Source organism: Frankliniella occidentalis, unplaced genomic scaffold (genome assembly GCF_000697945.3).
Source record: "Frankliniella occidentalis isolate FOCC.00 unplaced genomic scaffold, Focc_3.1 Scaffold6, whole genome shotgun sequence".
Classification (NCBI taxonomy): domain Eukaryota; kingdom Metazoa; phylum Arthropoda; class Insecta; order Thysanoptera; family Thripidae; genus Frankliniella; species Frankliniella occidentalis.
Window position 1 is genome coordinate 108,845 of NW_026267136.1, and position 16,864 is coordinate 125,708.

Here is a 16,864-nt window from a genome sequence, read left to right on the forward strand (position 1 = left end):
GGGGGCATCGAGCTTTCTGCTCACAGTGCGGATCACTACGTGCGGCCAGGGAAACGTCATGTTTCATTCATTGTGTCCACCAGCAGGGTTGCCGCACTCGCCCCCAACCCCCCACCTCCAACCACGCCCCCCATCCGCCTCCCAACCCAACCGTCACCCCCTGGCGTTGCCCAGCCGGGTAGGGCTCGGGCTCGGGAGCTGTGGGAGGTGCTCCGCTCGTCTCCCTTCCCTCTCCTTTACCCTTTAACCGCTTTTACCTATGCATTACAAATCCACAACCGCGTTTATTTTCACAACAATGACTTCAGATTTCTTTTTCTTGCTTAACGAATTATTGTTCCTAAGTGTTCATTCTAAGGACTCCCCTGCCTCCGCAGGGGGAGTGAGCGCCCGCAGAGTCTAGGGTAGGCCACCCGCTAGTCCTCCACGTGCAGCGGGCTCTCGACCCTCCCCCCTCGCTGTGGTCTTCTCGCATATCGTTTCGGCTGATGAGGGGCTATAGCCCCGAACATCTCGGGACGCCACCGGCAGGGGGCGGGTTATACTGCATGCGCTAAATTAGCAGCATTAACATCTCAATCGGTAACCTAGATATTACCACCGCAATGCACGCATCCCTGTGTGTGGTCACCGGGGGGCAGGGGGGCACTGTCGCTGTGAACCTCTGTGGTTTAAAAGTTACTCCGAAGGTTTTCATCGACTTTTTTTTACAAATTTGCAAGTGTCCGTGCCATGGGGAACAGACACGTGGAGGGACAATTTTCGTTAAAAAGGCAACGTTTTCATGCACATCCAGACCAAATGAAATTTTGTTCCTTAATTTAGACGAATTCCAGTTCAAGGAAAAAAATTGCAGACGGTCACTGAGAAAAAAAGTCGTAAGTTTACCGGAAAAATTTCCATGATGTGAGTTCGTAAAATTACAATTTCAAATTGTAAAATTACAATAACTTCGTATCGACTTATAATTCATCGTGGAGCAAAACTGGTCCGTCGTAAATTTACAACATTATTTTGTAATTTCAAATTAAAAGAAATGCCGTAACTTTACGAGGAACTTTTTTACAGTGTCTAGATGTGCACGAAAACGTTGCCTGCCGTCATGCAAACCTTCACACAATTTGTCCAGTTCTAAAGAACACAATTCTGGCCTGGATGTGCGCGGAGACGTTCCCTCTTTAGAAACAAAACGATATTGTACCTTTACCATCAGAGTGCACAGCATTCTTAGTCTTCAGGAGATATTTGATATTCATTGATGGAAATAGGACGCAAGTCTTTTTGTCGTACATCTCTCAACTTTATTCGGTACGTTAGATAGCCGATAACAGTAAAAGGTGCCAATTTGAAGCAGCAACAGCACGCATACAATGAGAAATTGAGAGAGAGAGAGAGAGAGAGAGAGAGAGAGAGAGAGAGAGAGAGAGAGAGAGAGAGAAAGAGGGAGAGAGAGAGATGGGGCACCGGGCAGAGCAGGGCAGCTACTGCCGCATAGGGGCGGCTCGGCGGCCGCCGCCACCCCCAGGCTAGGCTAGCTACCCCCTCCCCTCCCCTCCAAACTCTCAGACTTGTAGAGCGCGGCGATGCCAAGTTTCTCCCTTTCACTGTACGTTTCGTCCGCAGCGGTGTGCGTCCCTGCCTGCCGGAAAGGGGGTAGGGGTGGAGCGGTGCAGAGATGACTAGGGTCACAGGGGAGGGGGCGGCAGCGGAGCGGTTCCGCTGCAGTATCACAACACTACCTGCCAGTTATGCATTGGCGCACACAAGGGTAGGCGCCGCTGACAGCCTCTGACAAGTGCGACAGTCGAGGCACGATCCAACGAAAAGGTGCGAACACAACCAACGAAAAATTTCATTGCAAAGCACACAAGGCTAAGAAAGAGACAGTCCCCTCGAATAGGCCTCAAAGCTCCACCCAGCGTCCCTGCCGACCGGTTCAGAGGAGACGCTTTTCAGTCAGCCTTTCTTGAATGGCTGAATGCGGCACAAACGGGGTCCAAACACAAGGTTTTTTCACACCGTGTTCCTTCTGTCTTCAAGCATAAATCATACCAAATTCTGGCCTAAGAAACCGTCCGACAAAAAACGAAAGTGGAAGGAGGCAAAGTGGAAAGGGTTGTGCGCGCTTTAGTCCCAGCCAGCCACGGCCCCCTCCAACCGCAGCCACCATGAGCGATTGTGGTCGGGTCCAGTGAATAGCACTGGCTGTATGTAATCCGTTCATTAGGGGTCAGGTGGGGGGGGGGGGCGGTCATGGGCCCACCGGCAGGGGTGTAGTGTGCGGTGTGGTGGGAGCGACGAAATCTTCGCCATCAAGTAGAAGAGCCGATAGTGGCGCGTATGGTTGGTCCAGTACGAAAAGTCTCTCGTGTCAACCACCTGAACATACACGGAAAAAAAAGAATTAGCTAAATTAGCTAATGCATTCGCTAATATGGCCTTAGATGAGAATATTAGCTTTCCTAGCTAATTCCCAGCTAAGAAAGCTAAAATATTAGCTTTCACAGCTAGTTGCTTTATTTTGTACACAACTGTTATGGCTAATTTATTAGCTCTCCTTGCTAAGAATTAGCTAGGAGAGCTAATATTCTCATCTAAGGCCATATTAGCGAATGCATTAGCTAATTTAGCTAATTCTTTTTTTTCCGTGTACTTAAAAAAGATCACTATGAGGAGGCGGGGGATAATGGCACTCAACATTTCCTTGCGTGCTTTTTAATCGACATGGCTCGGAGAGTAAAAGGTTTTCAATGTTGAACTAGGTTGATGTGGAGTTATGAACACCAGGGCAACACCTGTCACGTACTAGCTGAGCTGCCTTCTGTCACCCTTCAATGTGCCTTGGCTTGTGGACTGGAGTGTCGTTCCTCAATCTCCGCATTTTTAGCCCGCCCTTTCTGCGTTGAAAAAGCTATGGCAGCCGGCTTAGATTTTTAAATGCCCTGATCTGTGCATGTGGTTCCTGCGCTTCGTCTGAAGGAGCCTCCTGTAAGCAGGTCCGATCGGAAAGTCGATCTAGGCGGTCTGGTGCCTTGTGGGCTGGAGGAAAGCCCAATACCGCTGCGGTGCGAGCGATACACATCGAGGTATAAAAACATACAGGAACAAAGATGGGATGGCCGTATCTCACTGATAATGATGATCTGGCAGGGAGCAGTAAGTTCAGCATCCAAACTTTTTCCAGGACAACGTTTCGACTGCCTAATGGTGCAAATAATCAGCTTTGTTTAATTTCGTTTCGTATCATTTTTATAAGGAAATGTTCCGAGCAGTTAACCACTTCTTTGACATTGTGACTCTCTATGGATGCAACCGTTTGGTTACATAATGATTACCCGGGGATTACACAAGAATTACGTAATGATTACGAAATAATTACGTAAGGATTAAAAGGATTCTTCACCCTGCTAAAACAAGCAGACTTGCCGTTTCGCCAAACTAGGCTGCCATAGCTTCACTTCGCTCCGCAGGCAACTCCGTACGGCAGAGAGATCGTACCTGCTTGGCTTGGTTTGCCGGCGGCGTTTGGTCGTGCGGCCAGAAATCAGTCACTTCTCAATTTCCCGTTATAGGTCGGCCTGCCACTATAAAATTTCTTCTTGGACATGAGGAAATAGTTAAACGGTTAGGCACCGTGACTACACCTCACCCTTCTGCTTTGAAAAAATAATTTTAAGCCATACATAAACAAAACGCTGCCAGCTTGCATCGGATTCAAAATAATCATATTAGCGATTTGATTTTGCCATGTTGTGTTAAATAAATCTCTCTCTAGCTCCGAAATTGTTTAAAATAAGAGTTAACCAATTGAGCTACAGATCAGATTAGGCATGCACTCAATACCAAAGAGACCATAGGCAAAGGCAAAACCAGTGACGTCGCGACAAGGCTAAAACCGACACTTTGACCAGCCAAAGGTATTGGTCAATGTATACCGTTCTGGTATCCGTCGCAGTAGGCCATAGTTAAGTCTTTCAACAAATAACCTCAAAATATTTGACATCCTCGTATTTGCTCGGCCAGGGTCTAACCTTTGAAGCTTACGCTGCATATGGTACCAGTACAGCAGCGGCCGCTGGCCTGTCTCCTCCACGAGCGTGTGCACGCGAGGGAGACAGGAGGTGAGGCCGGGCAGGGTGTGTGCGGCACCGCGGTGGGCTCGTGGGGCGCGAGGGCCCCAAATGTGTTGCCTGACCCAGTGCGAAGCGCCGCCCGCAGGATCTCCAACCGTGGAGGCGGGCACAGCTTCCCCTGAGGCGGCAAGTCGAGGGGCAGCACAAGACTGTGCGGAAGGCGCAGCTAGCCCCGGAAACTCGATGTCGTGGTCAGCGAGGTCGGTACTGATGCCGTCTCGGACAGGCAGGGCATTCTCTTCCTCGGGTTCGTGCAGCGTGGTGGGAGCCTGGGCCCCATGGAGCAGCACCGTGTCGGCACAATAGTCAACCCCAGGGGCAGGGGCCTCTTCAACGCCCTCGTGGGTCTCAGTAGTCCCTGGAGCACGGAGCTCCTGGAGATGGATCGCGTTCTCGTCTACGGCACTGCAGCCCGCGCCAACCAGCATAAACACGATGTCCATGGTGTCGGCCGGGACCAGGCATCAGCGCGACGACGCCGCACACTGAGGTCCCGCAGCGGGTCCCTATCAGTGGCAATAGCCTGACGAGCAGCGTGGCGCGCCATGGCGTGGGCCCCTGTGTCCGGCCCCCTCCCGAATCTCCCTCGCCGACCTCATGTGTCACGACCTGCTTTGATGGTCCCGCTCAGCGCTAATGAGGCGGCGACCAGGCACGCGGCCCGGGGCACGCGCCGCTCGTAGGCTCTGCTAAAGTGGCGCTAGTCCGCGCGGGAAGTTTCACGTCCAAAGTCCACTTGGAGCAAATGCACAGAAAAAATTAATGTTAAATGTGTCACATTACAAGTGTGGCGTTCTTAGCATTGGCTTGACCATATTTTTAGTCACGTTTGTGGTGTAACGTTACCTAACCTAACCTAACCTAAGCGTTCTGTTCTTTGTGCCCATACATTCTTAGCGGGGATGTTGCGTCATTTGGTGTGACCTAAACTCATGTTACATCACATCGTGTGACCAAAACTGGTCACACCAATAAATGAGAAAAACGTGAAGTGAGGTGACTTGTGAGTTACGAAAGGTACATTCTGAAAATGTAGTTGTGCATGAAATCGAGCATAACCTTCATGGATGTTCAAAACACTACATGTTCATGCACAACCAAATGCATACGAATTACGAATTAACAAAATGCTCTGCAACGTTACTGCGTTACAAACAATAATCGTTACTTAGATTGCAAAGAAATTTGTAAGCGTATACGAGGAATTGGTTCGTAATACAACGCTTCAAGCAATCCTTCTCTTCGTAATCAATTTGGCAGAGGTTTAACTGATTGCTAGAATTAACAATTTCCAGTTTTCCTCGAACTCTAGGTGTAAAGAAGGTGCAACACACGGCCGCGATTTAAGGGCCAGCTAACAGTTGGGGCAACGCACAGCGGATTGCCTCCATAGAGGCGTTAGGAGCAACAAATTGCCTACCTTTCAGGCACCTCACTAGCGGCGCTGCCCCCCCGCCCTATAATCCGTGCCTTCGCCACACCACACGCACCACGTTCTTGTCCCTCCTTATTCCGTCCCCCCTGCTCTCCAAAAGGAGAGGGGGGGGCATCAATAGGCCCCCCTCCCCTACACTGTTCCCCACTCACACCCGGCCTCTCCAGGGAGCGGTGGGGGGAGGGGCAATGGCAGTGGAAAAGAGGGCGGGGGGAGAGGAGGGAGTGTCAAGAGTTTGGTTCCGGTCCCCAGCCTCCTAGTTTGGGCTGGGGCAGCCGCGACCCAGCCAGCCGACCTGGCTTCCTGCCTGCCCGACTGCAATGCCTGCAGTTTGTTCGACAGCCTACATGGCTTTCGTCTGGATGGTTTGATAAAATCATAGCATAATACTATCGCACACTGTAAGTTTCTTACAAGGGACTGTTCTTTGCAACGTAAAATAGATTGGACACCTTTGTAAAACAAACAAAATCCTTCGTATTGCGAAGGGCTCGGATTCGTATTACGAAAAGCCCGAAAAGCACGTGTCTGTTAACAAAGGGTACACACGGTGCTCTTTCACCTAGAAAAATGGAAAGTCGTATCAACCATCGTGTGGTTACTTCAGGGACAACTAATAATATGGTTAAGAAATTAACAATCCTACACTTGTCGGAAGTATGTTTTCGTTTTGAGAACAATTTTAACGTTATCTCAACCATCACTTTGTGGTTGTCCCTGAAGTAACCATACGATGGCTGTGACAACTTTTCATTTTTCGAGGTGTTGTAATACGCGAAGAAAATGCGTTCAAACAAAAATACAACTAAATGTTACATGTAGTGCGTTTATTCTTATATCGTCAGAGTGAACGACTAACAGCTTATAAGACGCCGCTAGATTGCATTCAACATTAGCTGACCACTTCCTGCCTCATCTCCAAGAAACCAAGAACCGACCTGGCCTGACCGGGCACAGGACTAGAAGCTAGTCGCACGCGCACGGATGGCGAATCAGTTCCGTCTAACTTCCGGTCACTACCCCACACCCAGAAAAATGGATTCTTGAATTAAGCCTAGCCGAGTGCTTGAATTGTGCACAGTTTGAATCAAGACGTTTTTAGCTTACAACAAGAATCTCTGTCTAGATTCAAGCTAGGCGTAGCGCAAGCATCGGCTAGTCTTGGTTGAAGCCAACCCATATTTTCCCGCCCGCTGTGTTCGTGTACGTAGTGTACGTTCTCGGGATCACTTCGGCTGGGACCCGACCCGGATCGGACTCCTCCGACTCCGATCCATCTCTCTCGACCACTTGCCTCGGCGTTGTGGAATCATCGGGAATTATATTTTGACAAAACGGTAATCCAGTTGTCTCTCTTTCCCAAGTTTCCAGAAACTTAGTCCATCCCCTCTCAGGCCTTTCACAACTACAGAGGCACTGATTTGGAGAAACTGGTTGCGCTCCGGCCTGGGATCGAACCCCTGCCGGACCCGGCTCACTATCCAGCCGCCAGGCACAGAGACCACTGAGCTACCACGACAGGTGACGGGGCCGCCGCTCTCTGCCGACCTGATTCGGATGATTCGGACACAGTCCATAGCTGCCACTACCAACAGTGCGCTGGACTGGCGCGCTCCGTCGTCGAAGCGATAGCTCAGTGGGCTGAGGCGCTGGCTCGGACCGACGGGGCATGGGTTCGAGTCCGGTCGGCCCCCTACCGACTTTTTGGCTCTCGTGCTGCTCTGCGCACCGTATGAGAACAAGCCGATGGCATTCTTGCGTAAACCAAGAAAATATTCTTGGATTAAGAATGCCTTACCAATGCCTAAGTGTTCTAGAAAAAAATCTGTGGAAAACCAAGCGCAACTCTGTCGCCCGAATGAACAGCGTAAATATTTGGTTCGAAATAATGTATGCAAGAATCAAGCCGAATTTCTTGAAGTAAGAATCTTTATTCTTGGCTTGCAATATAAATTTGCCTTGAATCAAGCAGTGTTAGTTTTGATCCAATCCAACCAAATGAAGCCTAGGTTTTTACCGGACGCTCTTTTGGATTTGGTTCAGCCGAGGTGGAAATTTTCTTATTTCAAGCCAATTTGGCTTGATGTAAGAAATCTTTTTTCTGGGTGCAAACCGGAAACCCGCCGCACGCCCAACGTTGGCTATTTTGCTACAAAATGGGCATATCCACAGAGAATTCTCTAAGGTTTTCCATATTGTTTTCCTACATAGCTAAGAGCATCATTAGCATGGGTAAAACCGACGTATTAAAACAAGTTATTATAATTATTCCCGGGGTCCGGGTGGGAGACTACGAAGGATCCTGGTCAGATGCCGGCTTAAGAGAGAACAACAAATGCATTCTTCACATGGGGAATGTGTGTACCGCCATCTTGGTCAGGTGGGTGCATATTGCACACTTGGTACATGAAGTGTGAATTAGAGAGCTGGAGGGTGTAACAAGGCGAAGGGAGGGAAGAAGATCGCTACACAGCGTTGCGAGGCGTGAACTCTGGGGTCACTGGTAGAAAGTGGGACAGGCGGCGGCGCCGGGGCCGGGCGGGGATGGGGAAGGGGGCGGGCGAGACTTGAGCCGACCCGAGTCCCGGCGGAGATGGCCGAAGCAGGAGGGCTGCGGCCAGGCCCCGGGTGTGATGGTATGGTGGCCCGATGTTGGGCGAAAAGACGAAGCGGCGAGGAATCCAGTGTGGGGGGTCGGGGAGGAGGTAGAGGAGATGGAGAAGGGGTAGAGGAGGAGGGAGAGCGAGAGGAGGGGGTGGAGGAGGAAAGGGGAGAGAAAGAGGTTGGCCGAAAATGACAAAAAGTGCCGCGAGTAAGCTGCTGCAAAGTGAAGTCAGCTGATATGAGGATAGCTGGGCGGTCAGCGGTGCATGTGGTTACTGGAACTCGACCAACTCACACTGCAGCCGAGCAAGAAGCACGGTGCACCAGCAGCCTCTGCGGCGGGCCGGAGCCGTGCACGGGGAGGGAGGGGGCACCGCGGAAAATGGTTAAGAAACAGAAAGATGGAGGGGGCGACCACGCGGTGCGGCAGCCGGGCCGGGCCATTGAAAGGGGTGGGGGGAGGGAGGAGGGGGAGGGGGGCTGCAGTCGGGCCCCCTCCCAGTCAACCCCGCGAGCGACCGCTCACAGGAACAGATATATCGATCAGGGCTGGGGGTGGGGCCCAGTGGGGCCGGTGGGGTCGGCAGGGGGTGGCAGGGAGTGGCGGGGCGAGGGGGACCGGTGGGGTGTGGGGAGGGGGATGGTTGACGTCACCACACCAACATGGCGGAATTTCCTACCCACTGACGTCACACTGCTACAGAACATTACTGTGTGAAAGTGTGTGTGGGAGAGAGAGGGATGTGCGGGATGAATGGGAAGTGGTAGAGAAGAGAAAGAGAGCAAGAAGGTTGTACGAGGAAACAAGTCCACAGGAGGCCTTAAAGCGGAGGCGTAGGGTTGGTAGGGGTTGGGCTGCTGACGAGAAGGGGGCGAACAGGGAAGAACTACCGGAGAACAGAAGAACCGGCCGGCGGGTGGGTCGAGCGGTAACGACCAACGGTACGCGTACGGCCGTACGGCAAGAATCAACACGGAGCCTCATAGAAATGGACGAAAAACAATAAGATAAGTACTAACCAGACGTTTATCGAATAAACGGGAGCGTACTACCCACGGTCCCCCTTCCACGACCCCTCGACACGAACACAAGATTTTGCGTTTTGTTGATCCATTCAGGTCATGACACAGTTATAAGCTCACATGCGCGCTGGAAAAATTAACGTGACATGTGTCACGTTTCTTGATGCACGATCCAGAGAAAAAGTTTTCTGGTGCATTCTCCCTGCAACGCCCCTATCCGTTTGCTTGAAGTAGAGTGCAGAAAAAAACGTTCTCTCCTGAGAGTGCACATCACATGACAACGTATATGACACACGTCACTTGTTTTTCTAGTGCGGCGGCCACGACTTAAAACCTTTCTGTCAAGACCTTACCAAGCTAGGCTAGGCTCAGCCTCCAGCAAACGTCGTTACCAGCTCCGCTTTGCTTTAGTGGCAACTCTAATTAGTCGTGGCCTGCCAGTGGTATCAGTTTATGGGCCTTCGGACCAGTCACCGCACCCAACCGTACACGTTACTCATCTCACACAAGGAGTTTCCGTTGATTAATTTGACATTGGGGTCGTGAAAGCGTATTGTGGGAACTACATAGGATAATATACATTAAAAAACAATTTTAACGAACACGTGCAGCGTAGAAAACAGCGGATACGGTACGACCCGTTATTCATCCCGTACACACAAATCAATTTAACAACTTTATAAGCATTGATTGATAAGGTTTCCTAGACTACCAAAGAACGCGCTAATCCCGCCGTAACAATATGTTATTCAGTGGCAAGATTCGAACAGTTTAGAGTGTGCCAATGCATCTATTACCATAGCGTTACTTTTCCTAATGTATTATTACACCCACTGTGAAAAATTGTCGTATCAAAGGTACAAGAAAAATTTTAGTGAAATATTAACGATTACAAATCAAAATTGTTAATTTCCAAGAACTGCGTTTCATCGACTTGGACTTGACACGCAAGAGTAGGAGGTAGCACATTTATAACACAATTTGTAACTGGTAAATTACAAAAAGTTGTCGTACATATCCCGCATGGAAAAAAGAGCTAAAAAAGTGTAAAAAAAGTACACATAAAGTATGAAAAAAGTGTGCCGAAAGTGCCACCAAAGTGTTGCGGTTCCAATCTGCAATACTTTAAGTATACTTAATGTATACTCTTTACAAGTATACCCAAAAGTATATTTGGCTATACTTATTTCCATGCGGGATAGTATGTACAAATATTTTTCACAGTACCAGTCGAGTCATTATCACTGAATGAGATTGCATCAATGTGATATGTGCGAACACTTGCGCACCCAGAATACACTGTTTCTTGTTTCAAGTACACTTTTCTTTGATTTAGATTCCTGACAAAAGATCAAATTAACAATAGATACAAGCATATATGATATTTCGAATAAGAGAAAAATCATATTTCCAAGACAATGTTGAATTGTTTCAAGAGTGTCTTTGATCTTGGGTCAGAATGCAATTTTAACAAGAAACCATTCTTCTGGGTGCGAAACCGGCACGGTTTTCGGTTTTGAAGATTTTATAAATTCGTTTATTTTTCCCGCAAGTCAAACTTCAAAGAACAATTGCATGCTCCCCAGGTAGTGATGCCCTCTTGCCAGGAATTGCACGATTTTCCTCCCACTTCGAAACCCGTTCTTCAAACACAACAGTCACATTTCGTTTGGTGATGAATCCACCAAACTTCTACACTCTAAATGTAAAGGAACTTTTTTTTGTACCTTAAACTAGCAACAAAATGTTTCTCCATAGCCGCAGACAAGAGATCTAGGGACAAAAACGTGTCACACGGAAAAAAAAGAATTAGCTAAACTAGCAAATGCATTCGCTAATATGGCCTTAGATTAGAATATAAGCTCTCCTAGCTAATTCTTAGCAAGGAGAGCTAATAAATTAGCCATGACAGTTGTGTACAAAATAAAGCAACTAGCTGTGAAAGCTAATATTTTAGCTTTCTTAGCTGGGAATCAGCTAGGAAAGCTAATATTCTAATCTAAGGCCATATTAGCGAATGCATTACCTAATTTAGCTAATTCTTTTTTTTTTCGTGCATTTTAAAGACAAAGTGTTTCATTGGAAGGGACAAAATTATTCTTGCACAAATTGTCCCCACCTTGGAAACAAATTTGTTGCGAAAAAGGGGACGGATTTAAACGTCCACTCGCTGGGACAAATGTCTTGTCCACGAAACAGGAAAAAATTTGTCTATGGGGATGGAACAAAAATGAAAGGTCATACCTCACACTACGAATAGATTAACGTTCGGGGCCTATGCAGAGGTTCGTCCTCGCCAGTTTGTGTGACTAAAGGACCACCACATCCGCTCATACCCTTTTTCCTCCTCGTCTCGGGTGTCACATGCGCGTCGTAGGGTAACACTCTGTTCCACAAGACATCACGAAGCCTGTTACGCACGACGTGGTCTGGTTTAAACCCGCCAGTCGTTTTGAAAATAATACCAAAACGAATCTGCCGTAAGTTAATTCATGAAGTAAACATTTTCCCCAATAACGCGAGCTGGCCGAAGACCGGCTTTGCGTACCGAAAACACTCCAAGTCAAACTCTTCTTCGCCGCCCTGGCCGCCTCCGGCGCGCGCATCAGCCGGCGAGTTAGTCGAGCCCGCCATGGTCGTAATCCTCCCGCCGTCATCCTGAGCGCGGTCCCACCGGGTCACACAACATGGTCACGACGCGTCCCGGAGTGCGCGGACGAGAGACCAGGCCAACTGATGGACTCGGCACGTCCGTGCGCACACCGCCCTGACTGACAGACTGACCCGGCCCAGCCTGGACACGACATCAAGACTCACCCTGACCGCGCTGCGCTACGCTACGCCACTCCGCGCCAAGCGGATGGGTGGGGGGGAGGGGGCGCGACATGTCCGCGTGTACATAATGCAGGAGGGCCAGACGCACGCACGGCAAGGAGTACACTGTTAATTGTAGAGGCTCACAAGGGAACCTTTTCAGGTGTAAATCTCCGATTTCGTTGAAACTTGGAAAATTTGAAGGTTATTCATGTAGAAATCGGATGGCACTTGGAATTTTCCTAGACCTCACAGTTAGTTTTTGCCTTTACCAGGTACGAGGAGTACCTAAGGTTTTAGAAAAAGACATTTTTTGAAAAATGTAAAGCAGTGTTCTAAGGGGTAACTCGAGGGTAACTCGTCAAAACCCGTTTAAAAATGATCAGCCCCCGGAACAGCCCGGACGGGTGGGCACTTTTTGGGTTAGCCCGAAGTACCTAGCGGGCAGCCCTGAAACACACCCCAGAAGTGACAAAAACCGAAAGTTTCTGGGTATGCCCGGAGGCACCTTTGGGCTGTTTTCGGGGATGCCCGAGCCCACCCAACGGTCACGAAAAAAGGGAAACGAGCGGTATTCGATCCCTTACCCTACGGATTTCTGTTCTTTTGTCTGACGCTCTTTCCAACTGAGCTACGGTGACGGCTGAGAGGAGATGCCTCAGGAAGGGTCCTTCAACTAGATGCGCAGTCCTTACAGAAATGATGCCTTTCACAGCGAACCGATTGGCGCATCGCGACGCGGTTTTCGGGAAATGCCTTCGCTTATGTACTGGGCTCTGTTAAGGATATGCCGAACGACCTTCAACATAAAAAAATGACGTGCTCTGAACGATTAAATGAAGACGTTGGACTTTGTTCAATACCGCTGGGCATGCAAAAATCTTGCGTTCTTATGTACAGTTTTTTGCAAAATAATCCAAGATTTCGTACATGAATTTATACGAAATTTTATAAGTCAGATTGAACTCCCGTGCGCCATGTACAAAATAGTGCAAATAATTCGTTTGTTTGTTTAAAGATAGAGAATGCCTCTGATATTTTGCTATTATAACTTTAAAGTATATAAGTTTTATCAATCTTGACGTGAAATGTTCCTGTCCATATTATGTTCAGACAACCAGCGACCTGTCCGCGACGGTCTTAAGCCGGGCTGTTTCCGGGTTTTCCGGCACATGGGGTAGATTCTGGGGTTGCCCGGGCGCCGGGAGGTCCCCGGGCAGATTTCGGTTTCCCCGACACCCAGGGCCGGGCTGATCACGGGGTGACCCGAAGACGCGACGGACTGAATTTGGGACAGTCCGGCATGGCTGCGGACAAAGTGCGGGACTGCCCGTGGCTTCCGGGGCTCTTTCGGGCTGATTTCGGCAACTTCTTGGGGTGAATCTTTTTTAAACGGGAAGAGTGTCCTAGGCGGCAAAATTTTGTCCGTTTTGCTCTATTTTGAACAGTTAAAGCGGTAGAAAAATATTTGGGACAACAAACAGTGTCAGGCTTAAGTAAACCCCCAGTCAATGTGAAGATTAGGAAAAATTTCAAGTCCATCCGATTTCTACATGAATAACCTTCAAATTTTCCAAGTTTCAACGAAATCGGAGATTTACACTTGAAAAGGTTACCTTTGTCAGCTAGGGCGGGGATTCGTCTTTCATTTTTCGGTCTGATTCCTCCTATTCCTACAAGTTTATGGACAATCGGGTTATTTCTGATTTCCTTTCGTTGAGATAAAACCTCTAGCACCTAAAAGTTCTGCCGTGCGATTCAGGAGATCGTTAAAGAGGGGCTTTCCTACACCTGCCCCAAGAGTGCAACAAGCACGGGGCTATACAGGAGGTATAAGAGAGCCGGATGCCGGATAGGGCCAAGCGGACGAAATTTTAGCGCAAACATAATACTTTAACGAGTTATCCCTTAGATAACTGTAAAGAATGTGTTTTGCCCACTTACCCTAAATACCTCTTCTGTCCCTTCAATCCCCTCCCAGCCCAATGATAGTTCCGAATACTTCCTGTACGCGTTCTAGGAGTAAACCCTATAAGATACCCTAAAAATGTCAAGTCTCTACAGCTCATCTCCTAGTCAGCGGGGCGTCGACACCGGAGGGATGTGCGCGGTGGGGGGGGGGGGGGGGGCATTGCACCGCCCCCAAGTTTTGGCCAGAAGAGGGAGGGATGTAAAAGGGAGGGGGAGGGAGGGGGCGACGATACATACTGAAGTAAGAAAGTATACATTAAATGTAGAGTTAAATAAAACCCTTCTGAGCTCGATCGTTAGGTGTAAAATATCAAGGCTTGGCCCTTACATCTCGTCCATCACTTCGCTTTTGAAATTAACACATCTAATTGACTTTGCTTTTCTTCAACTTAGACTGAATAACTGACTACAAAGGTAGCATAGTTGGGAAGCTGGAAGTCCTTTCATCGATATCGTTGATTTGCATAGAATGTGCATTGAAAAAATAAATCGACCTATTCCTACACTCAATTACTGCGGCATAAAACTCGTGTTTTACACGTCCTGTACCTCAATTAACCAAGAGAGCACGAATCGCCTAGAGGAACCCTGTACCCCCTGTACTTGGGGGGTATAAATTGCCTAGGCGTACTGTACCCCCTACCCCGAGGGGGTACAAATCTCCCAAACACCAGGGTACAAATCTCGCCTGGGCGCTTTGACAGGGGGAAGGGGGGGGGGGGGTACAAAGTCCCCAGGCGATATGTATCCGACCTTAGGAGGGGAATACAGATGTCCGCGGGGAATTGTCCACCGGGCCATACGGGTACAAATCAGCTGCTAAACCGGCGTGTACTTCCGTGGCTGACAAGGGAACCCCGCCAAGTGTAAATTCCCGATTTTCAATCTACTGTGGGAAAAAAACATTCTGTATTTAGGGGTCATTTTGGGCATTTGTTCCAAAAGCTGTTATTTCAATTAGTTTTTATGACTCAAGATTCCTTACCTACAGGTAACTCGTCAAATTGCGGTCTGTAGGACGAAAATTTCGTCCGTTTTGATCTATCTAAAGCCGTTTAGGCACCACCGCCACGTAGGAGGGGAAATGTACGGGAATCACTAGGGCTTAAGAGCAGCTGTTGTAAAGGCAGTCCCACAAAAAATGTTATGATACAAAAGTACAAGAGCTTACATTTTTCTACAACTTTTGTTTTATAACATTTTTTGTGGGACTGCTTTTTACAACCGCTGCTCTTAAGCCCTAGTGATTTCCGTACATTTCCCCTTCTAAACGTGGCGGTAGCGCCTAAACTGCTTCAGATAGAGCAAAACGGACGAAATTTTCACCCAAAGCCCTGCAATTGGACGAGTTACCTGTGGGCAAGGAATATTGAAAGGTACAAAAAATATTTGAAAGAGCAGCTTTTGGAACGAATGCCCTAAATGACACCTAAATATGAATTTAAGCAAAATTCTTTGATGTGTTCTTCGATGACATATTTAGAAAACCAATTTCCCAAAATAGAATGAAAATCGGGAATTTATACTTGGCGGGGTTCCCTTGTGAGACGTGCCTGTCCACGCACCACAGCAGACACGACTCTTTGACCTTTACCTCACGTTGCTGCCCCCCTCCCCCCCTTCCCACCTCTATCTTTCTCTCTCCTGGAGAAGTAAGAAGATGGCTAAACGGCAAGAAGTTGTGATTATTATCTGACTTTGAGGAAACTCAGGCATACATGATCCATCCGCCGATCGTTTGGCTTGAAGGACAATTAGGAAAGTGTGAATGCCCAATTTTGCTCAAACTTTATATATTTGCTTCTTATCTATGAAGAGGATGATTGCCGGTCAAATTTTCTGCTGAGCTCCAGAAGAGCGTTTACTAGAAAAAGTGTCAAATGTGGACAGAAACTAATAAAAGGATTTCGCAAATCGAAAAATGGATGAGAAACTAACCACCAAATAAACCGCACATTCCAAATATCACATTATTCTACAATATATATTTTTTTTAAAACTAAAGGCTTCAAGAGGAAGTTTTGAAATATGCAGCTCAGCACATTTGACCGGCAATTGTCATATGCAGGTATAAGAAGCAGATATACGGATATACCAAGTTTGAGGAAAATCTGACATTTATGTCTCCCTATGTCTCCTGTTAGAACATTACGTCATACATTTTCAGGCGTGCGGGTAGGCTACTTTATGACCAATTGTAGCAGAGGGGGGACCCATGTGACGTCACACTGTTACTCACTCCACGCGAAGACAAAACGACCACTATTCTCAAAAGGCGGTGCATGCTATTCGGTGAGTCAATGTGACGTCACGGTGGGGTAAAGGGTGAGTCAAAATCGTGACTAACTGTGAAACTGGGAAAAATAATCCCAAAACGTGACGTTATTTGTTAACGGCCCCTTCCTGTACCCTATATTTACTCTTATAGAATTTGTAAATAATAGCGGAAATAAAATTCTATAGCGTGTGCCGTTCAGAACCGGTCTCTGCCACACAACGGGCGGAAATGAGCCCTGTGATTTTTAGGTGTTCAAAGGAAACAGTTTGTTTCAGCATGAAACTTTCGTCTTCCAGATAGAAAAAATAAAATGACTACAACAAAAAACACGCTTCAAAAAGCTTCACAAAAACAACCTTATTTTGCGTGAACGATAGTCGTAGATAAAGAAAAAGGTGTTGTTAACCCTGCTGTGGCAACATGTGAGAGAGGGGAGTCTCCTTTAGAGAGCCGGAGCGCCGCAGCACATAGACCGCGAGTCCGCACGGGTGTCTGGCAGGTTGCATAAGCGCTGCTGCGCGGGCGCTCGGTGGAGAACGCACCGCCGCCGTTAGAGCACGGGCGTGCGAGAGGGGTGGTGCGATTGGTGGGATTTGGGGGGGAGGG

General features: G+C 48.2%; 1 protein-coding gene across 6 annotated transcripts in view; it reads right to left on the reverse strand.

Moving 5' to 3' along the window:
* Positions 1–16,864, reverse strand: part of LOC113211476 (voltage-dependent calcium channel type A subunit alpha-1) — a 201,110-nt gene that overhangs the window by 56,785 nt on the left and 127,461 nt on the right. Inside the window, exon 1 of one of the 6 annotated variants that reach the window (XM_052272316.1) lies at positions 11,744–11,900. The exons of the other annotated variants lie outside the window; for them this stretch is intronic. Coding sequence (XP_052128276.1) covers positions 11,744–11,829 — 86 coding nt within the window. The 5' untranslated portion in view covers positions 11,830–11,900. Of the gene's footprint in view, positions 1–11,743; positions 11,901–16,864 lie in introns of those variants that run through there. 6 annotated transcript variants of the gene reach the window in all.